Source organism: Clupea harengus, chromosome 12 (assembly GCF_900700415.2).
Source record: "Clupea harengus chromosome 12, Ch_v2.0.2, whole genome shotgun sequence".
NCBI lineage: Eukaryota > Metazoa > Chordata > Actinopteri > Clupeiformes > Clupeidae > Clupea > Clupea harengus.
The window spans coordinates 21,751,129-21,773,560 of record NC_045163.1 but is presented as its reverse complement, the minus strand read 5'-3'; the positions used below and the strand labels follow the sequence as shown (position 1 = coordinate 21,773,560).

General features: G+C 46.4%; 2 protein-coding genes across 4 annotated transcripts in view; one reads left to right on the top strand and one right to left on the bottom strand.

Moving 5' to 3' along the window:
- mcc (MCC regulator of WNT signaling pathway) overlaps positions 1–2,989 on the top strand; it is a 97,329-nt gene extending 94,340 nt beyond the window's left edge. For all 3 annotated transcript variants that reach the window (XM_031577902.2, XM_031577901.2, XM_031577903.2), the window contains one exon: positions 428–2,989. In XM_031577902.2, coding sequence (XP_031433762.1) covers positions 428–608 — 181 coding nt within the window. In that variant the 3' untranslated portion in view covers positions 609–2,989. The remainder of the gene's footprint in view (positions 1–427) is intronic.
- A 694-nt stretch (positions 2,990–3,683) lies between these two features.
- Positions 3,684–18,160, bottom strand: ppp1cc (protein phosphatase 1, catalytic subunit, gamma isozyme). The gene is made up of 7 exons (XM_012830119.3): positions 17,903–18,160; positions 11,137–11,268; positions 10,048–10,278; positions 8,197–8,301; positions 7,241–7,464; positions 5,916–6,050; positions 3,684–5,419 (listed from the first exon to the last, which is right to left on the bottom strand). Exons 1-7 carry the CDS (start codon positions 17,955–17,957, stop codon positions 5,330–5,332), a joined length of 972 nt encoding a protein of 323 aa, XP_012685573.1. The 5' UTR covers positions 17,958–18,160; the 3' UTR covers positions 3,684–5,329.
- Positions 18,161–22,432: the final 4,272 nt, after the last annotated feature.

Here is a 22,432-nt window from a genome sequence, read left to right as displayed (position 1 = left end):
GTTCTAAGCCTCAGCCCAGAGTGCAGAAGCACGAGTGAGTGACAGTGCTCTCTCACTGCTCTCTTGCTCTCTCTCTCTCTCTCTCACTGCTCTCTCGCTCTCTCTCTCTCTCTCTCTCTCTCACTGCTCTCTCGCTCTCTCTCTCTGTGAGGAGCGTCTGTGCCTCCAGGCTTGAGCGGGGCCCATCCACCATCCTGCTTATGTCAGCCTGTCACTGAGCTGCTTGTCCAGGCGGATTTAACCATCTGTACATCTCACAGCAGGCTCTCTTCAGACATCTGTTAGTGGTCCAACTCTGTGGCAAACTTTCTTACTTTCCCCCTATTTCTGTTCTCTCTCTTTCTCTGTCTGTCTGTCTCTCTCTCTCTTTCCCTCCCTCCCTCTCTCTCTCTCTCACTCTCTCTCTCTCTCTCTCTCTCTGCTGTAGTAATCTGGTGGCTGCCTATGAGAAGGCCAAGAAGAAGCACCAGAACAAGCTGAAGAAGCTGGAGTCCCAGATGATGGCCATGGTGGAGCGCCACGAGACGCAGGTGCGCATGCTCAAGCAGCGAATCGCCTTGCTGGAGGAGGAGACGTCCCGCCCCCACACCAACGAAACCTCCCTCTGAGCCCCAAACCTCTGGCCCTCAAACCCGTCAATCAAAGGGGAGCAGCCAACAGGAGACCCTTCCCCTCCTCTCCCGTTCCCCACACACACACACACACACACACACACACACACACAAACACAAACACACACACACACACACACACACGTCTCTCTTCTGCCCTAAGACAGCTTGCGGTCCATAGAGGGGCACATACCTGGACATGTGACTGTTCCCGCTATACACTCATTGGCTGCTGGAAGAGCCAGGACTGCCTGGTTGGTAGATGTAAACATAAGCTGAGTGACAGCTGTCAGTCACCCGCCAGACTGTTTTGTTCTTCCTCCTTCTCTAGCACCAGATGTGGTGATAGCTTTTTAACATGCATATTTTTTGGAGAGCACTATAAAAACTTGACTATCTGTAACGGACTAAAATGCAGTATTCAAATCCTATGTTTATCTTTAATATGATATTCTTTTTCTGTTTTGTAAACTTCAGTATTTCACCGCAGATCCTTTAAGGTGCATTTTTGTAAGTCTTTTGGGCTCTTTTGATTGGTTTTCGACCATTTACCTAAAAAGTGTGTGTGTGTGTGTGTGTGTGTGTGTGTGTGTGCGCCCAACTCTTCCTTCAAACACAGGTCTACACACCTTCTCTTTCAGGAAAAAAAAACAGCCAACCACGCTCAGTGACCAGCTCGGCCTCTCGCTCTATCCGTACCTCACCTCAGAGAAATAGTTTTGCGTATACACAGTTTGTGTCTGTCCCTTTTGTCCCAAAGCAGCCAGACAGAGACGGCGTGTGTAGCAACACTAAGAGGTTAGCAGTAGGGGCTACTCATTAATTCAGTTGCAGTTATTTATGTTTCAGGTCCTATGAAATATTCAAATGGATTGCAATAATTCAAAAAATGCAGTATTCTGTCTTTTCTATGAGATATTGTCCTTTAAATATTTCATCAATATTTACAGTATTATACATTGACTTTACAGTCTCGTCAGGGAGAACACTGACTGTAGATTGCCTACAATATTCAGCTACCTTACAGGGAGACAAGCACATCACTTGCACACATACAGTACACTGAAACAACTTCAGATGCAAAAACAGTTGGTTTGGAAGAGAGTTAAACTAATGAATGTTGTATTGAGAATGTAGCCTATTCTGTGAAAGCACAGCAATACACTCCAATCAGTGATGCAATAGCGATGGCTATTCGGTCAAAGTTATTGTATTAAACTCAGTTGCTCAGTATGCATTAAGCTAGCTTAAATAAAATGAGAGTACAATTTAGAGTAAGAAGGCCTTCTTAATTTTTGTACATGCTCCTTGTTTAGGAAATGTAATAAGCAAAGGAGCAAGCAATATTCATTTAGCCCAAATGTTCTTTCTATAACTGCACTCTGAGCCAAATATACCAGAGAAATACAATACTTCTTTTCAAACTAAACAGCCAAAATTTGTAGTAAGAAATTAACTATATTGATTTCCTGACATCTTTTAAAAATGGGCTACACAATGAATTTAGTCTCCATTGGAGTTATTTTTCAAGAACGCATACTAAGGCCATACTGTACTGTGAATCTCGCTCAATCTTGTCCTTGTTCTGTTTTCCATACATACAGTATTGTTCAAGCCCTCTCCATACATGTTCTTAGGTGACCAGAGCACTTTTCCCACATAGCCAGACCCCGATCACCACATTGCCTTATTTCAAATTACTTCCTTGTCAAGTCTTTTAACCAGACCTCCGGTCTTTACCAGTGGCTGCTGTGCTTTCACAAATCCAATACACTCGTTTCTTCAGTTTCATTTTACTCAAAGCATTAACAGGTCTACTAATGATTTGGTAGTGTCCCTACCAAAGTGTATGTACCACCCCCAACCACAAGGGGGTGCCATGATGGTCTTCTACTTACTGTAGAAGTCAAGGAAATTAGATTCATCTGCCCTGCCCAGGGTAGTACTATGTTAGTTTTGGTCTAACAGGCACACATCTAAAAGCTTTCCCTGACAATCTACTTCCTATTAGTAAAAGGTTGCTAACAGAAGTCTACCCACTCATCACAAGGCAGAGTTGCCAACATCTCAGCCTCAATTGTGAAGACTTATGGTGCAGTTTATGTCGTAGAAATGGAATTCATGTGGTCAAAATCAGATGTCTTGCCCGTGACAGGATTGTCAGATGCACTTCTGATGCAAAACTGCAGTAAGAAACCAACCTTTCCCCCTTTTAGCAATCAAGGCAGAGGAGTTCAGTAGCGGATGGGGAATGATCATCTAATTTTGCACAGATCTGTTTTTTTTTTTTTTTTTTCAAAATCTTTGCGATCATCGTTTTATTTTACTATAGAATGTATTTGTTTATATAATAAATGAATAAAATCAAGTAGGAACTCCGCAACTGACTGATTGACTGAACAGCATTGTACATGTGAACTCCACATGGTAATCACATTATTGTATTTGGGGTTTTCAACCTTCTGAAATGAGTTGTTTGAAGGATGCGGCCTTTCACATCCTTGAAGTTTAAGGTTTCAGAGATGAGAACCACTTGGAGCGTTTAAAGAAATGTAATGCGTTTTGGGTCTTGCAAAAAAAAGGACAGCGTCATCCTCAGCCAGCAGATGGCACTCTTGATCACATTCTACATCCCTGCCATGCCCTTCAGTTTCTACCCTTGCATACACATTCTAGACTCCTGTAGCTACCCATAGCAACAGAATAATCTATTCTGTTGCTATGGGTAGCTACAAGAGTCTAGAATACATCAACAACATCAACAATGACACCTTCATCAGGGGGGGAATTCTAAGGACATAGTTTAATGACTAGTCTGGGCAAGTGCACTCAGAGTAAGTGGTAAACCTCCTGAAAGAAAAGCAATTTGGATATGTTTTTGCCAGCATGAAGCTTCTATTAATAGGATGTTTACCACCCTCTCCAAGTTAACTCACCCAGGTTTGTCACTACAACTACTTGCTTGGAATACCCCGATACCCCCCTCTGTTGTAAGAACGGCACAGACACCAGTTCCACTGTCGTCCCCCCCGCCCCTTCCATCAACCTTTATTCAACCAAGTATCACAATTCTTTATATGTGGAAATCTGAGTTTTATTGCCAACACTGAACAAAACCGTTGTTTGTTTGTTTTTGTCTTGAGTTGTACAGCAAGGTTTGGGGTGATGAAAAGAAAAAGGGGGAAAAAAAAACAAAATAAATCTTGAGTTTGGATTTTTAAAAGTTAAATTACCTGATGGACAGCTACATCATGGTGGACATGCTGAAACACGCATGCCAGAAGAGAGAGAGAGAAATCGAGAGAGCGAGAGAGAGTGAAGGCAGTGTGCCTAAAGTCCTAACATTTCTAGACTAGAATGCATGCAACATAAAAGAAGTCCTCATCGAGACGTCATCCTCTTGCCCGAACAGGATGCAAAACACTTCTGGAAGCATGAAATGCCTCGTCTGCGTGTCCGAAAGAAATATGAGGAGTTGTAGAAGAAACAAGGCATCATGTTATCGTAAGATACAAATGAAAACAGTACTTAAGATCTACAGCACTGGGCACACAAGTGTGTTTCCAACCTGATCAGAGTCTCAGCTGTCCTTCAAAGCCACCCCACCTTTTAGACGGATTATAAAAATCAAAAGAGGGAGCAGACATCCATACAAAGAGTGCTACAACCAAAAACATGGTGAGGAGGGTGAGGGGGGTTCTTAAAAACACAAAGCGCTCTGCCAAATGATGGCGCCAACAATTGAGAAGAAAAATAAAATACAAAACAAGCCAACGACGTTCAAAAAAAATATAGTTTTACTAGAGCAGATGGTAGCCCAAATCTCATGGCACGAACACCAGACAAAACAAATAATATATAACTGGAACAAAAACAATGAAAGACGGCCTAAAAATCTACAGGAGGAAAAACAAACAGCCAGCCTTTTGCGCTTCAGAAAAGCTATTCTGCTCAGCTTCATTGTAGAGTGAATAAACGGAGTATGGTTTGATCACAGTGGCTTGAATGACTACATCTGGGAGCAATAGAAGTATGGGTCATTTTGCGTAGGTTTTTTTTTTGGTTCTTGTTTTGTGTTTTTTATTTCTTTTTCCCCTTCCTCTCATCTGGCGGCTGGCGCTCTGGAGTGTGCAAAAGTCCTGTGGGCGGTGTGTGACGTCTTCCCAGCCACAGAGGGGAGCGCTTGAAAGCGTGGTTCCTGCCATCCTGCTGCAAGCAAGCGTGTAAGTGTGTTTGTGTGCGTGTGTGCGTGTGTGCGTGTGTATGTGTGTGTGTGTGTGTGAAATGGTGCTGGAGACTGAAATGCTCGATCCTGAAGTATTCAAGGTTAGAAAAAGCCATTGGAGTCTCTGAAGATTTTTCCAAAATGCAAATGAACCAATAACATTAAAAACAAAAATCAAGGAAACTATACAATGTGCCCCCCCCCCCCTTCGGTGGAGCAGTGTGGTATTTCTTGGGTCGCTGCAAAAAAAGGGGGACGGAATGAAGACACAAAAAATAAAAAAATAAAATCAGACAAACAAAATAAAAACCATAAAAATCAGAGGGGGAAAAAAAAATAAAAGGCAGTCGACAGTTCGAGTGAGTTCAAGCGACCGCTGAAGAGACCCGAGAGGAAGTGGAGCTCCAAGCAGACAGATGAAGACCACATGAGAAGAGTCCAGCATGGCCCACACTTTAGGGTCATGACCCCCAACGCCTGCGGGGGGGACCCCTCATTTCTTAGCCTGCTTGGTCACCATGTTCCTGGGCGGGGTCACTGGACGGCTGGAGTTGGGCTTTTTCTTCTCTGCTGGTTTCAAGATCTGTCCGATAACACAGAATGAGAAACAGAAGTGTGTGTAAGTATTTGAGAGAGAGTGTGTGAGTGTACTCATGTGTACACAAAAGAAAGTTTCACAAGTGTTGACTAAGCTCCTAGAGCTACTCAGCAATGAAACAGCCCAGTATTACCCAACCCCACTTACTCAGAGGAAACAGAGCTCATTTAAAACCGCACCTAGAGCTTCCCAAGTGAAGACGTCATTTCACACTACCCCGTGTGTCTGTGTGTGTGTCTGTGTGTGTGTCTGTGTGTGTGTCTGTGTGTGTGTCTGTGTGTGTGTCTGTGTGTGTGTCTGTGTGTGTGTCTGTGTGTGTGTCTGTGTGTGTGTGTCTGTGTGTGTGTGTCTGTGTGTGTGTCTGTGTGTGTGTCTGTGTGTGTGTCTGTGTGTGTGTGTGTCTGTGTGTGTGTCTGTGTGTGTGTCTGTGTGTGTGTCTGTGTGTGTGTGTCTGTGTGTGGTGGCAGTGATCCCAACATACCTGAAAAGAGCACATGAGCGTCTCATCCACACTCATCATGGCTCCCGCGTTGTCGAACTCTCCACAGTAGTTGGGTGCGGAGAAGAGCGTGACCAGCTGCCTCTTGGCAAAGAACTCGTAGCCGTCCTCGACCACCTGTAGGGGGAGCCAGAGAGACGGGGAGTCAGAGAGAGGGGCGGAGACTGCAGCAGTGACACCCCTGAGACAGGACCGTGCTCCTTCAGGCGTACACACACACACACACTCATGACCGCTCCTCTCTCAAGAGTCTGCTGGTATCCCACTTTAGGTTGCATGGGGCTGTGTGTGTGTGTGTGTGTGAGTGTGCATGCAGTCTCAAATTGTCAGATCATGGTAAACCCTCCTTTTTAGGCATGCGTGTGTGTGTGTGAGCACGAACACACACACACACACACACACACACACAGCTCTGTTGCATAACACTGCTGTTGCTCTGCTGTCTGACTTCATGCCAGTATCAGCGGAGCATGATTCTGCCACGACATCTGATTACCACACACACACACACACAGCTCCAGCATCTGTTTAATAACCCCAATTAAGGGTCAAGGTTTCACATGGAGAAAACACTGCTTGTTGAGAGTGAGTGAGGTCCAGTGTTAAAACAGCCCAGCAGGGACACAGCAGAACTGACAGCAGCTAAGGGAACGTTCACCAACACAGACCTACAGGGAAACACCTGGTGGAGTGGGGAAGCTGCAGCACTTAAGGTCAAAGAACACCCTTTCAAAATGGGGACAGATTACAGTATAATCTGGGGGTTTGTGATTGTATGAGAGAGAGAATGTGTGTGGGTGTGGGTGTGCGCCTGTGAGGGTGTGTGTACAGGACAGCTTTTAGTACAGACAGTCCATAACCAAGTCCTACTCGACCTCTATGCCAGCATTCTCTGTCTGTGTCTGCCAGGCACACACACAAACACACCTGCACCAGGCCTCTAATCTCAGATTAGATATCAATCCTAGAGGGGCCCAGGATTACTGCCCAATCCCATCGTCTGATGGACAAACAGACACAGACGGGCCGCGCACAGATGAAGGGTGTGAGCATGTGAGCGTCAATGAAGACACATGTACATGTGTGCAGGTACAAACTCATCAGACAGAGACAGACAGGACAGGACAGACAAATCACCTAGAGGAAAATTTCAGGTAGATACATTTAGAACTGGATAGATACAATTAGAATAGATACATTTTAAAATTGGCTATACACAGCGTAGGTCTAAGAGGAAAGTTGTAGTGTGATGCCGTTACAATCAAACGTGTGTGTGTGTGTGTGTGTGTGTGTGGGGTCTCGCTCACCTGATGCGCTCGACAGATGAGGTCCAGGTCGTGCTTGTGCAGGAACTTGGCCACCACTTCGGCGCCGAAGGTGAAGGAGACGCCGCGGTCGTTCTCGCCCCAGCCCAGCACGTCCTTGTCCGGGTCGGACCACAGCAGGTCGCACAGCAGGCCCTGGTCGGGCACGTCGGTGGGTCGCATGATGCGCCGGATCTGCTCCATGGACTGCAGGTCGGGGGACAGTCCTGCAGGGGGACGAACACCAGGGGGCGCCATGCTCAGGACCAAGAGTGACGTATCATTTAGCAGACGCTTCTATCCAATGTTACTTAGAGATGAAAAGGTTCATCTGTGCTGTGCTTTACTGTGCTGTGCTCCCTTGGGTATCAAACCCATGACCTTGAGGGTTTCAGCAGTGTGCCCTATCAGTTGAATGTAGCAGTTGAGCTTCAGTGGAGGGTGTGGAGGTGAAGGGTGGAGGGTGTGGAGGTGAAGGGTGGAGGGGAGCTTTGGGAGATCCAGCCTCCTATATATAGCACCCACTGTGGCGCCCCCTCAGCCAGGGCACCACTAAGCCAGGGCACCATTAAGCCCTCCATCCACTGTTAACCCCAGGGCTCTCCAGCTAAGGCCACAGGCTCAGGCAAAGGGCTGGTTTTATGGGGAGCTAAATGAGACGTGCTCGGGGGGCTGAACCTGACAGGAGGACAGCTGTTGCTCCAGAGTGGAGATATGAAATAGATATGAAACGCTGGCACCGACACCAGAAAGACTACAACTCAGTATAGTTGTTGAGTGAGGGTATAAAGGATGAGCACTCCATTTGTGTGAACAGAAATCTGACAGCTCTGTTTGTCTGTCCTCTTGTTTTTTTTTTCCCCCTTCTGTCAGCAAGTGTGTGTGTGTGTGTGTGTGTGTACACCTGCATATATGTGTGTAAGTGTGTGTGTGAGCAGGCTGGTTGGAACCACACTCACCCCCATGACAGCAAAAGATCTTCTCATCCACAATGGCGGCGATGGGGAGACAGTTGAAGCAGTCAGTGAAGGTCTTCCAGAGCTTGATGTTGTAGCGTCTTTTGCCTGATGACGGAACATGACACACACACACACACGTCAGTTTAGAGCTTTTATATATATACACATCTCTGACCTAAGTGCCATCATCTGCATTTCCTTTAGGGGGCAGGTGACTCAGCAGCCTAATCTGCCCATTCCCAGAAAGAGGCGAGATCACAGAAGCCAGCTCATCCACTGGAACATCACACCTGCTGACCCTACCGTACACACACACACACACACACACACACACTTTTGTGTGGGTATGGCCTCAGCTTTCAACAGTCAAGTAACTCTAAAAGAGGTCTTGTGGATTCGCATTAAGATGGTTTCATGGCAGACCAGATAATGTATAGCTAATGTCAGGAGCACCTTAAATCATCAACCGATGCATCAGAGTTGAAATTAATTTATCAGTCAATCAAACAGGCACTGCAGCACTGCATATAAGCAACCACCCAGTTCTACCATAAACAGGGTCTCTTAGAAGGTCTTTGTTGTAACTTGTTAATATCCAACCTGATTAAATCTCATTTCTGAAATCTGAAACCCATCTTGCCAGGATTTCCATAGGTATGGCTTCTACAGCTGGCAGCTCATGGAGACCACTGGCCACCACTGACAGGGTGGCACAGCCAGACTCCACCACTGACAGGGTGGCATAGCCAGACTCCAACACTGACAGGGTGGCACAGCCAGACTCCACCACTGACAGGGTGGCGCAGCCAGACTCCAACACTGACAGGGTGGCGCAGCCAGACTCCAACACTGACAGGGTGGCGCAGCCAGACTCCAACACTGACAGGGTGGCGCAGCCAGACTCCAACACTGACAGGGTGGCGCAGCCAGACTCCAACACTGACAGGGTGGCGCAGCCAGACTCCACCACTGACAGGGTGGCGCAGCCAGAATCCACCACTGACAGGGTGGCGCAGCCAGAATCCACCACTGACAGGGTGGTGCAGCCAGACTCAGCACTCTGCACCCAGCTCTCTGCGCTTAGCCAGGCTGGGGGTGCTGCAAGGTGAACAGCCACTCCAACAGCACTGTAGTCTAAAAATACACACACACACATGCACACACTCTGCTCTCACCTCACCTCTGTAGCACCCAGCGATTTATGAGGAGCACACACACACACACACACTCACTCACACAACTGAGGCCGTGTTCAATAATTCATGGCAGAGACTTGCCCGAGAGCTAAGCTGTCACAACACTCATTTCAAACTCACACAAATCACTGGGCTGTACTGACGACAATCTGCCCAAAGTCTCGGTGTGTGTGTGTGTGTCACAACGCTCACAGAGGGTAAATCTTGGGAGTGCGGTGAAGCTAAATCTTGGAGGGAGAGTGTGCACTCGTCCCACTCGGCTATGTACACAGGGGTTGACGGGCGATTCTGTGAGTATTATAATCTCCTTTTAATCAAATAAGCTCATAAGCTCTGAAGTTTCAACACTATCCCCCCCAATACAGACTGTGGATGACAAAGGCCTCTTGAACCCGCACTCTCCCTCTCCATCATGACTCTTTCCCACACACACACACACACACACACACTCTCACTCTCGCACATGACTCTTTCTCTTACACACAGTTAGACAACCATGTAAGCCTTCATACTCAATGACAAAATATGACATTAAACCCCCCCCCATGCAGAACACTGATCAAACACCCCAGAAAGCCACCCAGCCCTGTCGTCTAGGGTGCCACCCCACCCCTCCCCTCCCTGCTCTACCCATCACCCAGCCCTGGACACTCACACTCGTCGTAGAAGCCGTAGATGCGGTTGATGGAGGCACACTCGTGGTTGCCGCGCAGCAGGAAGAAGTTCTCGGGGTATTTGATCTTGTAGGCCAGCAGCAGGCAGATGGTCTCCAGCGACTGCTTCCCTCGGTCCACGTAGTCGCCCAGGAACAGGTAGTTGCTCTCGGGCGGGTAGCCACCGTACTCGAAGAGCCGCAACAGGTCGTAGTACTGGCCGTGGATGTCTCCTGAAGGGAGAGAGAGAAAGGAGAGGAAAGGAGAGAGAGAAAGGAGAGCGAGAGACAGAGAGAAGAGGAGAGAAGAGGAGAGAGAGAGAAGAGGAGAGAGAGAAGAGAAGAGGAGAGAGAGAAGAGAAGAGGAGAGAGAGAGAAAAGGAGAGAGAGAGCGTTCAGAATCAAAGAGCAGGGACGGTGGTACTGCAGTGAAAAGCTGGAAGTGAATAAATGACTAGCCCTGAAGCTTGTATTGAGGTAAGATGACAACTACATGATTCATCCAGTTCAGATGTCGGGCAGAACAGAGAGTCCCTTAGGCTCAAACGCTGAGCTGGAGAGGTAACAATAACAATAACCACCTCACGGGTTCAACTACAAGCTCCTCGTTTATGATAAAATGTACTACACCAACTACACTCAGCAAAAGCACAAAGCCTGCTGGGTAACTGCGAGAGGCCAAAGAATTGTGAGCTCCCACCTCTCATATCACATCTACAATATGAAGGAAGTGCGTGTGTCGTGTCGTGCGTCTGAATGCCTGTTCTTTTAGTCACTCCGATGTGCGTCATCTCAAGGTCTCCCCCCCCCCGTGTTCCTTCACTGAACTCATCCTTCTGCCAACTAGAGTGGGTGTTTGTGATTGCTTGCCACAGACTGTGGGCAGAACCTCCCACACCACCAGTAAAGGCTAGCGGGTGGCGGACCGGTTGTGAAGTGTGTGTGTGTGTGTGTGTGTATGTGCGTGTGTGTGTGTGTGTGTGCGTGTGCGTGTGTGTGTATGTGCGTGTGTTTGCGTGTGTGTATGCATGTGTGTGTGTGTGTGTGTGTGTGCGTGTGTGTGTTTGCGTGTTGTTCTGTACTGCTTCTCACCACAGATCTTGAGTGGGGCCTCCAGCTCCAGCAGGATGGGCTGGCTCAGGAAGATCTCACGGGACTTCAAACACAGTCCACGGATCTCGTTCTCCTGGAGCTGCACATTCTTCCCTGGCTTGGAGCCTCGCACTGCAGGGAGGGACACAAAGGGAACAGAAGAATGAGATCCTGCAGAAAGACTAGGGGTGGAAGAGAAGATCAATATTCAAAAGTATCACAATATTTTTTCAAAACCCTGTATTGATTTTTAATTAATAGTTTACATGCAAAGATTCAGGGCACACAGTGGTTCATGTTGTGTTGTGTTGTGTTTACAGCCCTGCTAACCATCTTTATACTATGACAGTCCTGCTAAAATAAGATTTCAAAAACCCAGTATCGCAATAATAATACAGTATCGCAAAATACTGAATAGTAGCCCCTGTGTCATGATACGCATTATATTGCCCGATTCCTGCTATTACCCAACCCTAAGGAAGACGCATGCATTGTCAGACAGATACACACATGACCTAATCAAAGCCTGACCCACAATCAAGACAGCGACGCGAGACAGACAGATAAGGACACCAGCATAAACCTCATCAGGCCTAATCACCACATCCCAAGCTGAGCCTCGCTTTGCACACCAAACCACACCGCACCACACCGGCTGGCTCCGACACACACACGCACTCTATTCCTCCGTGCGCTAGCATGATGTGTTCTGTCTCTCCCTCGTCCTCAGCAGCTCTTAAAAAGGTGTGAACATATCTTTCTGGCTGTGTGCAGAGCAGCCCACAACATTCTGATGATCTTTCTCCCGCAGAGGGATAAATACATCCCTTGCTACTCAGCACTGTTGGTGTTTCTAGGTGCACATTTTTCACTGTCCTCCTCCTCGGTACTATTTTGGTCCTCCTATAAATGCTGGTGTAGCAGAATAATAAGGGAACAGAGAGTATCCAAAATACCCGTTTACTCACCTCCTTCTGATTCTGTGTGTGTGTTTGTGTGTGTGTGTGTATGTGTGTGTGTGTGTATGTGTGTGTGTGTGGTTGGGGGGGGGGGGGGGGGGGGGGGGGGGGGCGATGGATACGGGCCCCAATAGAACCAATTTACAAAAGCCGCTCCCTTTTGATGGCACAATACGCAGAGTAAAGACGCTTTCTGCTGGGTCATATGACCTCCTCCTCTTCCCCACCCCCCCATGCCCGCCCCCTGCGTTCGTCCTAGAGCGGCAGCGAGGTCTGGCGGGGACTCGACTGCAAGGCTTCCACTCAGCCTAGTGAAAAATTTAACACGCAGCTACTACACGACAGTCAGCAAGACCCACTTCACCCAGCACAGGAGAAGTAGGTTAGCATCTCTGAGAGGAGAGAGAGAGAGAGAGAGAGAGAGAGAGAGAGAGAGAGAGAGAGATGTCAGAGGTGGGAGGAGAGGATTTCCAGCTCCTTCCTCATGGTAGAAAAAGGAGGATGAAGAGGAGCACCGAGAAGAGAGGAGAACAAAAGAAACAGATAGTAAGAAGTGCAGAGGAAAGGCAGAAAAACCCAAAAAGGAAGGGGGCAGAATGAGAAGCTTTTCCAGCTCCTTCCTGCCATCTAACAAAAGAGAAAAAGAGGCAGAAATAACAACCTAAGCTCATCAGAAAGACACCAGGGCAGAAGAGGGGAGGGAAGACGAGTGTGTGTGTGTGGGGGGTGCTCTGTTCTGTCTTCCTAGCACCCAGGGGAGGTGAGCAGAGGGGTGGAGGTGGTTGGCGGCGCCGACCGTGGCCTACTTCTGCTGTGCTGAGGCGGCCCACTCTGAAGCTGCCGCCCTAATGGCAGAATCAGCCCCGCCGCTGGCCGGCCTTCTGCAGTTACCCGGGCCAGAACACCACAAACGTGCTATCTGCATTAGTCCATAGACATCATCATCACTCACACACACACACACACACACACACACACACACACACACACACACACACCCTATAAAGGCATGCTTTCCACATTAGTGCACTGACTCACACACTTTCTAACACACACATAATGACTGTGTCTGGGCTGCTCAGTAAGGGGGAATAAAACCCAGACCCGTGTCAGTCCGATGACTGCATCAACCCCCACCTCACCGCCCAAGTCACACTCTGCATCAATCCAAGTGTCCAGCACTTTCCTTCCCACACTAGTTTTTCTAAACACACATGAACGCACCCTTAGTCACAGCCTGGGCACTCTGTTTGTGCGTGTGTGTTGGAAGCCCAACTGCGACAGCGAATTGAGCAACCAGCACCACCCTCGTTGGGCCTGCCCGGGTCTATTTATACCCTAACAGGAAGGCGGTGACGGGACACGACAGCTCAGAGACACCAGCTGGCCTTCTCCAAGGTGGATTATGTTATCAAGTAAATGACTTTTTATTGTGTGCGTGGGATTAAGGCAGAGAGGGCCATCATAACTCGGGATGAAAGGAAGAAATAAAACCCACTCATTAAAACTCAATGAGTTTCTCATGGCCCGCTTCACTAATCAGATTAGGACGAGGTGGGGACATACTGAAAGGGACACAGTCAGTCGGAGCCTGGCATGACTGTGTGGCATGGGTGGCCAAGCTACAAAAAATAAAATGTCTGTGTGTGTGTGTGTGTCTGTAGAGGGGGAGAGAGAGAGAGAAGTGGCTTAAACCGCTAAAACTCTCACCACACTGTTCTTTGTGGTTAGTCATCCACAAGGCAGAGACGAGTAAGGCATACGACATAAACATTATAAGCAGCTATCTGCCCCCGGAGGTCGAAGCTGTGATGTGGCCCTCATCAGCAAGGGCACTGAGCACATGTCAAGTGGACTGGGGCCATATAGTGTCTGGTTAGTGCCCACACTAGCGTTATCTTAGCCGAATGTGTGATTGAAAGGCAGGGGGAGGAAGCAGCTGCCCCCATCAACACACACCCATCAATGGGGAAAGCGTCGCATTGCTAACACGCTCGTCATGCTGGAGATTGCATTGCAATCGCACGCTGGCTCTCACTGCAAATTATCCCGTACACAGGAGTGGCTGGCACATTCCATGCCCCGCCTTTTCTTGAGACAAGTTGAGCGAGTGTGCACATGCATTTGTCTGTGTGCACACGTTCACAGCCACACACACACACACACAAACAAACACACAGTCGTCTGTCTGTGGGCTGACACACACAACAGAAGCCTGGGCAAAAACAACTCAGCCTCTTCGCCTCAGTTCTCCTCCATCTCTCCCTCCCCACCATCATTACCACCACAACAACAACAGCACACTGTTCTCCATGGAGAGAGTAAAGCCTTAAGGGCCTGTTCTCTGGCGTAAACAAATGCAGTGCTAATGAAGTTATAACTGTATTACAGAACTGAGGCACAGTGTTACGCAACAATAGAAGTCTTGATAAGCTGCCGCCAGGCCATTTCTTTATTTTGCCCCCCCTGTGTGGCCGTTAGCCGTTACCTGTGGACTCGCTGCCTTGCTAATTCACTTCCTGTCTCACCTCATTCAGCTGTTCCTCTTCAGCCGCGTCAAATATTTACTCTCCTCTGCTATTGCCAGTTGCTATGCGTGCAGACTGGCCCCGACTAACGGCTGTCTCTGCGGTCTTGGTGGACTTGACGGCATCCAAGTGAATGACCCGTGTTTGTGTGGCGCCAAGTGTGTGTTTATGTGTGTGTGTGTGTGTGTGTGCTGGCTGGCCGCTCTCTTATGTAAGAGGACTGTATTATGCATCTCTCTGATGGGTGGACCACTGAGGATTGCCAGCACTTCTTTTAACAGCAGGAGTTCCTAAAGTAAGCGTGTCCTAAAAAAAAGTCCATCCTGGGGGTGTCTTGAGTGTGTGTTTATGAGCGATGTGAGAGACACAGCCTGCGTGTGAGCGTGTATATGACTAATCTCATGGTGTATACCCACATCACTCAAAAGATTCGCTCTCAAACTGCATCAAGCCTCATCCGACACGGATGGCACTTTGTACTCTTCAATCGTGTCACTCAAATTCACCAGAATCAAATGAAGATGCAACCCCGGTTGTGGTGGAGCCTTACGAGGTGTGCTGGATAGTCACCGTTTGAGAGACAACCAGGCGGCCCAGGCCTTAGTGAGCCTCGCCCTTGTCGGACTGTCCCGGCTGCTGCAACCCCTGCTGCCCTCCGCTTTAATCCTATGTGCCATCCCCTCGTCTCCTGGCCCATAGAAATCAGCACGCGCTGGTCCCGGAGACAAACATGCATAATCCACGTGCAGGCTTGGCACGTCCCCCCGCCTGCCATTCTCAATAAGGGACGGGTGAGGTGAGGTTTGGAAAGGAGAGGAGAGGAAAGGGATGGGCCCAGGTTTCGGGAAATGGCAGGCAGAGGGTTGTGGTTGGGGAGAGGATCTGCGACCTCCAAAACAACAGATATGCCAGGTGCCAGCCTTGTTGTTGCCGCCCACCTCAAAGGGCCGTCGTGCGGGTGCAGTTATACAACATGACCAGATTGCTGCGGGAACAGCTCGTGTCAAAGCGAGAGTACATAAGGTGAGCAGCTCAGTGACCCCAGGAGTTATGGCTGACTGTAACTCTGGCCATAAAAATGAACAGCGGCTCGATTAAAAGCCTCCTTCCCATGAGCTGGGTGTAGGCCTGTCCTCTTTTCCAGTGGATTACAGAAATGTACACTATGAAATTATGACTACAAAACCAAGATAACAATGCTTCTAGATAGGCCACAAACATGATAAGTGGGAAACTGAGATTTATGAAGAGCTATGAAGGCCTAGAATCAAAATTCCACAATGTCTGAATTTATATGTGTGTTACTGATTACAGTTTACAAGAAATAAACATTCCGCTCATGGACTGTCAATACCACTGTGCTGTGTGCCGCACACTGCCTTGAGGCCATGATCTCAGTAACACTGTATCAGACTCCTATGGCACTTACAGATGGATACCTAATGCTAGTCTGCAATTTGTTTCAAGAATTAATAACTTGGTGTACCAACTTGTACACTGGTTTACTTTTGTGAATGCAAAAACCACAGGCAGTGTTTACACTGTGATCCACTGACGAGACATATGCTATCTTTTAATCACCTTTTCACCAATAGGCTATATGCTACATGTACCCAAAATTCAGTGTAGTCAAAATCATATAGCAACATAGTGCTCCAGCTCATCTCATTTTAAAAAAAAATGGTTGAAAAGGCCTTTGTACAGATTATTCAATAACTTGCCTATAAGCCTAAAGGAGGCAAATCTATAAAGGGTCACCAGGCAGGCACACACTGAATCATTATGAAGAACCACCAGATATTCCACTCAAGCTTTCTGAATAGCAGGAGTGAGTTCGTAAAATCCTTTGGATTTTGATGACTCCAACACTGGCTAGAGGCAAAAAGGCCCCCCATCCGAATGGAATCAATACTGGCCCATGTCGTAAAACACAGGTAACCTACTGATTACCACGGTTATAGACTGTGCTGTGATCCAGGTGTTTTGGAACAGATCCCGCTAACGTCCCGATGACGTATACAACAGTTGTACTGTCAAGATCACAATAATGAATAGGTGAACTACATACCGCGGATTTCATTATCAGGTTGGGGAGTGTTGTGCATACATTCGCAGCCTCCGTGTTTTAACAGCTGTGCAATAAATGGATATACAGAAACGTGTATTTGAGGTCATATGGACGCAAATGGTTATTGAAAATTAGAGGAGCTTAACACACACCCATCCCATACGCACCCAAACGAGGGCAAACCAAATGTGGAAGTGGGTCGCTTCCCCCTGCAGTGCAGCCTACACATAGAAAGCTGTTCATTTTGTCAGACGTGTATGACATGCCTCAAGAAAACGATATCCGATTTGCAGCCAAGACGAAAGATATATCGAAATTACCTCTCCCCATTCCAGATGGGATGATGTCATTCTACAACCTTGCGAAAAACTGACTAAGCTAACCCTCTCTGCAATTCTAGCTATAAAAGCTAAATTGGCTTGCAAGCTATCTTACGTCAGACGGCAAATTCCAATTGCCGGGTATGCTACCTACAATGTAAACACATTTAGGGTGCGTTAGCTGTGGGGAATTTCGCGGGATTTAAGAACCCTTGAATTGGGGCAAATAAGATTGAGGCTTAATGTCACCCGCGCAGACGAGCAAATTGATTAACAACTTAGACGTTTAACTGCACATATTTTAGATATTTGCAAGGGGGAAAATCCCGCTTATTGACGATAGCAACCTTCAATGCGCGCCGATATTGGTTGTCGGAAGGAGGGCGAACACGTTTTTAGCCAACATTAGCTTTATGGCTAGCATGAAGACAGCCAGTCGACCGTAAGTCATGACTGGGAGATCCTGTTTCACATCAATATTGTGTTTTGTGTCAACCCTATCACGTATCACATATAACTTGTTGCTTTGTAACGTTTACTTATCGATCTCTTTTTTTCATACAAACTTTAAAAGGACACAACATAAAATAAATACTGAACTACTAACGTTAGCTGGCAGGAAAGAACCCGAGCTGGTTAGCTGTTTTCGGGGCTTCCTATATTACTTGTCAGGCAGGGTGCTAGATGTACTAGCACGCTAGATAGCAATGTTGCAACTGTAGCGGTGTATTTAGCTATGTGCCATTCCGCTAGCTTCACAGTATTACTAATGTTGTGTAAAAGAATATTTCGAAACATACAAAACGTGTGTAGAGGATAACCTGTAATAATACAACACGGAAAACGGTTCCTGCCAACCAACCCTCTAAGTATTAGTCAATAATTCCTTACCTTCCAGGAGCCGCTGAATGATACTGTCTATGTTGAGCTTGTCGATGTCGGCCATCACGTTACCTTGCTAACGTTGTAGTTTTTAAGCTAGCTACCTGAATGGTACACTTTACAATTTGTAAATCCACAAGCAATATTACTAAATAAAACAAACCAAGAGAAATTGGTTGTACCAAAGTAATGTTGTTTTAAAATAACTCCGCAGTGCCACTCCTGCACAGCCGACTCCGTGATAACCGGTGACAACAACTAGCCAGTGCTGGATGAGCTTGCAGGGTGATGCCGGCAGGCGGAGCGATATATGCATTGGGCGGGGAAGCAAACGCAAACCGAAGTACGCTGTTTTTCCTTGCGTAGAAATAGTACTTGTGCATTTCAGGTAGAGACGTCTGGTAAAGCATGTTGCAGATTTCTCTTAGATGTTAAGACCTTATTTAAGTTTTTGCATGTTGTATTTATAGTATGTGAATGTAGTCTATGACCTATTTTAAGAATATTGTTGATGACCATCAAACCTTCCTTTTGCTCCCAGTGAAAGCACACATAATCACATCAAAGTTGCATGAATGTCATGGACAGAAATGTCATGTTATTACCAAAACTTTGCAGCGACAAAAATAGCAGCCACTGTTGTGAGAATGCTTCATTTATCAGGGTGCCCACTTCGCGCCTCCGTTTGTTGTTCCTCCGGTGTTTTGGCTTTCTAGGAAGTATCATTATCCTGTCAATTTATAAACTTCTCTGAAAAGATCATACAGCCTATATAAAGTGTTTTTATCGACCTGTTATATTTTATTTCAGTGTGTGTACAGGGGAGGAAAGGTCTTACAATATAGGTCCTGCACCTCCATGAAGTTGACACCCCATATGATGAGAATGTAAAATAAAATATTTTTTTGCACGTTTGTGCACGCAAAATGAAAAAAAAAAACGTGACGTCACCCAGCACCCAATTAATGTCCAAATAGGTCCAACGTAGTCCGATTCGTTTGTGCACGGAAAATAAACATACGTGCATAATTATTTCTTAAGTTATTAAACGTTATTTACTTGACGAGTGGCGTTATTCAGCACCCCATTAAGGCCTAACTGACTCCAAAGTGGTTCGTTTGTGCACGTTTGCACGTAAAATAAAACAATTATGCTCAAACCGTTTAAGAGAAATGAAATATTAGGTTTTTTACAATGGAGTGATGTCACTCAGCAGCACCCCACCCTGGTAGCAGAAGGCCAGTAGACCACTGTCGGACCACTGGGTGCAGCTAGCGTTCCGCTGGCATTTCCGCCCAGCTAAAGATGATGGTGGTCCAGAAGTGGAATACCAGGGGTGCCAACCATAATCCACATTTGGCATTAACGCCCAAATTACTCCCTAGTGGTCTGATTCTTTTGTGCATCGTTTGTGCAAATTTGTGCACGCAAAACAAACATTTGTGCTTCATTATTCTTCTAAGTTTTATTGTGGTGTATTTTATGTAAAAAAGGTGACATCATCATCCACATGTTTGTTGTGCGCTGAAATGGGCCAAATCGCTGAGAGGCCAATTAACTGAGTGAATGGGTACTGCGTATGTTTCCTGCAATCAAACGAATGGACATATAGGGCCTACAGCTGCAACAAATATGTTAAATTAGATTAATTAACTGGTGCCTACAACAAGAGACGCCCGTCGTGTCAGTAAATGTTATTTGTGTTGAACGTGAACCACTGACAAAACAAAAATCTGTACTACACACTTTGACTACAACTTGTAGACATGTCGATTCTGTTGCGTTATCAAGATTGCAGTCGTTGTTGATGAACCTTTAGCTGACGCTTCACAACAGAGATATGAAATCTTTGACCTGAAACATGGCTGTCAATGTTCCTACCCCATGATTGAAAATGCCTGTCAGTCAGATGTACATTCAAAGGTACCGTATGTCTACATAAACTCAGACACAGTTATCTGTGTTTACTCATGGCTTTGGCATATTTGAAGTACAGCTGGAGGCGTTCCAAGTAACGTTATGTGGCTTAACCTTAAAGTTAACTCCAAGTAAGTGGTAAACCTCCTAACAGAAGAGCCCTATGGCTTTTTTTCTTGAAGAATGAAGCCATAGAGCTCTTCTGTTAGGTTAACCATTTACTATAAGTTAACTTACCCAGGTTTGACACTAAATCAGGTAATCCTCTTGACCATTATCAACATAATAAATATTGTGCTACGACTTCTCCTCTTTGTTTGTTTCCACTGTCTCGGGCATAGCAGAAATAAAAGTGCACAAAGCAAGTGATATTGAGTACAAATACGAAAGTAGTATAGCTGGATGGTGGTGGTAAAGGTCACTGTAAAGGTCATATGTATGGCAGGGGATTGAATCCTAGTCGATGAGTAAGGGTTGTTGGGCAAGTTTGAAACTGCACACATGCCTACCTGTAATATGTGCTTGACTGCATATGACTTTTTATAATAACCCTTGTAATGCTCCCAGTGTCACTACAATGACCTTACCTGAGTTCTGTCGTCCTTTGCCACCTGAATGGAATCTAACAAATTCACACTGGATATTGAGTGGATGCCATAACAGTTTAGAAAGGTACCATTTATTTGGAGTAAGAAACCTGCATTAGGCAATGGAAGTGTGTGTGTGTTTGTGTAAAACGGTGGGTACATATGTTGCAGTAACATCATTAAATGTGTGCTCTGATACCGAACTTTACACTTACAAAGTTAGAAGGGAGAGTATAAAATATCAGTAATTGAAAATACTATTAAACTGAAACCGCAAACAAACGCAGAAACTCAGCCTCAGATAGCCCCTTCAGAGTTCATCTCAAAATGTGAATGGTCCCTTTGGACACACTCTCATTAGCCAATCATATGGCCTATTCATGCTCACACGTCAACAGAGACGCTTCTCATTCACTTTCAATGGGGTGACATCATGCGTTGCCCAACTGAATTGTGGTTCTGTTGCGTCACTTTGCTTGCGGCAGAAAGTGGACAAAAGTTCAACCAAAGATTTTAGAATACTAACCGAACTGGAACAACAGAGCAACATAACTCATCTTTATGGGAGTTAAAATGTGACCGTCCCGGTCTCGTAATTGGGAGTGTCTCCTTAGGTCACAACATAAACCTTTTCTCTTAAAAAGCAATAAGAGAAGAGAAACATAATTCAGTGTACTGTATTACTGTCTATCATTGTGTACAATACCAATGAATCCCTCTTTTGGATATGGAATGAATGACTTAATGTCAGTTAACTAACATCAGTTTGTCACTCCTTCATTGGATCCTTCCTCTCCTCAGCCATTGGACCCATCCCCTTCTCAGCTGGTTGACCTTTGGCGATCAGAATCAGAATCAGAATTCAGAATCAGATTTATAATGGTCAGCAGGTTTCAGAACTGACAGGCATGCCTCGCTCATCATTGACATCAGGTTCACTGAGGGGCAACAATGGCAATTGAGCGAATCCTCTGCCTTGCTTAATCTAGTGAGGATGGAAACCTTCAGGTCAGGGCAGGTGGTAAAAGCCTTGAGGAGTCTTCCCAACAGTGCAAGGGAGAATCCACTCGCAGCTTCAGATGGCGCAGCATCACCGGTTTGTTCGCCATTCACTTAACTAGTTTCCAATCGCACTGATGTCATGATGTTCTGAGACCATCTGCACTACTGGGATGTGAACAGGTGAGGAGAGAAGAGATGTGTCCGGAATGGGCCTGTCGATCTATTCAGTTTTTTTTACAACTTTAAACGCCTGTGGCGTCAACTCACAGTGGACCCTTGAGTCTTGGACGTTGTCCTGTACACCTGCAACTGAAAGGGAGTGTGGTAATAGCAGATATGTCAAGACCCAGGTCCTGGATGCTAAGGGGTAGTAGTACTTCAGGGCTTGGGGGGAAAGGATGGGATGTTCATGGCCAAGCTCCTTGTTGCCTTTTCCATGTTTAGCCTTCCTCTGTACTGTCAGGCTTTGCAGGTGGCCGAGCTCTGAGTCACACATGTGGCACTACATTTTTTGCTCACATATGGTGGCTCTACAACCATGAACTATTCTCACGCATTCACCCGCACTCACGGAAGCCTAGACCTTCTTCATGTATGGGCTCTGAGACTCAGCATCAGGGGGATGGGGAGCCTTCAAAGGCCCACGGTCAAGATTTGGTGTTGCCATAACAATACCCCTTGACATTCGACACTCTAGGCCAATCGCATGCATTAAGTGACTGCATGAACATGAACAACAGCCACAAGGAATCGCCTCTGAGCTGCAGAGAAAGAGCAAAAATATGCAGATTTTAACTTCTTTCTGAGGTGTGTTCTTATTTGTAACTAGTCTTTTTTCAAAAGTAATTTTCAAATTCATTTTGACGGTTATCTGTTCCATATATGTCTAGGAAATATCTCAAGAAACTCGATTAATTCGTCAATGGGCAGAGGTAATAAAATAGTTTGCTGTAAATGATAAATGTCAGTTGAGTTGATTGTCAGAGCTGTTTCATATTAAATCAAGTTCACCACTCACATGCATCACTTTACC

What these genes read in the sequence shown, in the direction of transcription:
- ppp1cc (XM_012830119.3), bottom strand. Translation starts at nt 17,957, where the DNA reads ATGGCCGACATCGACAAGCTCAACATAGACAGTATCATTCAGCGGCTC. An exon ending in CTACGGCTTCTACGACGAGT is followed by an intron (nt 8,302 to 10,047) that starts GTGAGTGTCCAG and finishes TTCCGTCATCAG; the next exon opens with GCAAAAGACGCTACAACATC. An exon ending in GATCTTTTGCTGTCATGGGG is followed by an intron (nt 7,465 to 8,196) that starts GTGAGTGTGGTT and finishes GTCCCCCTGCAG; the next exon opens with GACTGTCCCCCGACCTGCAG.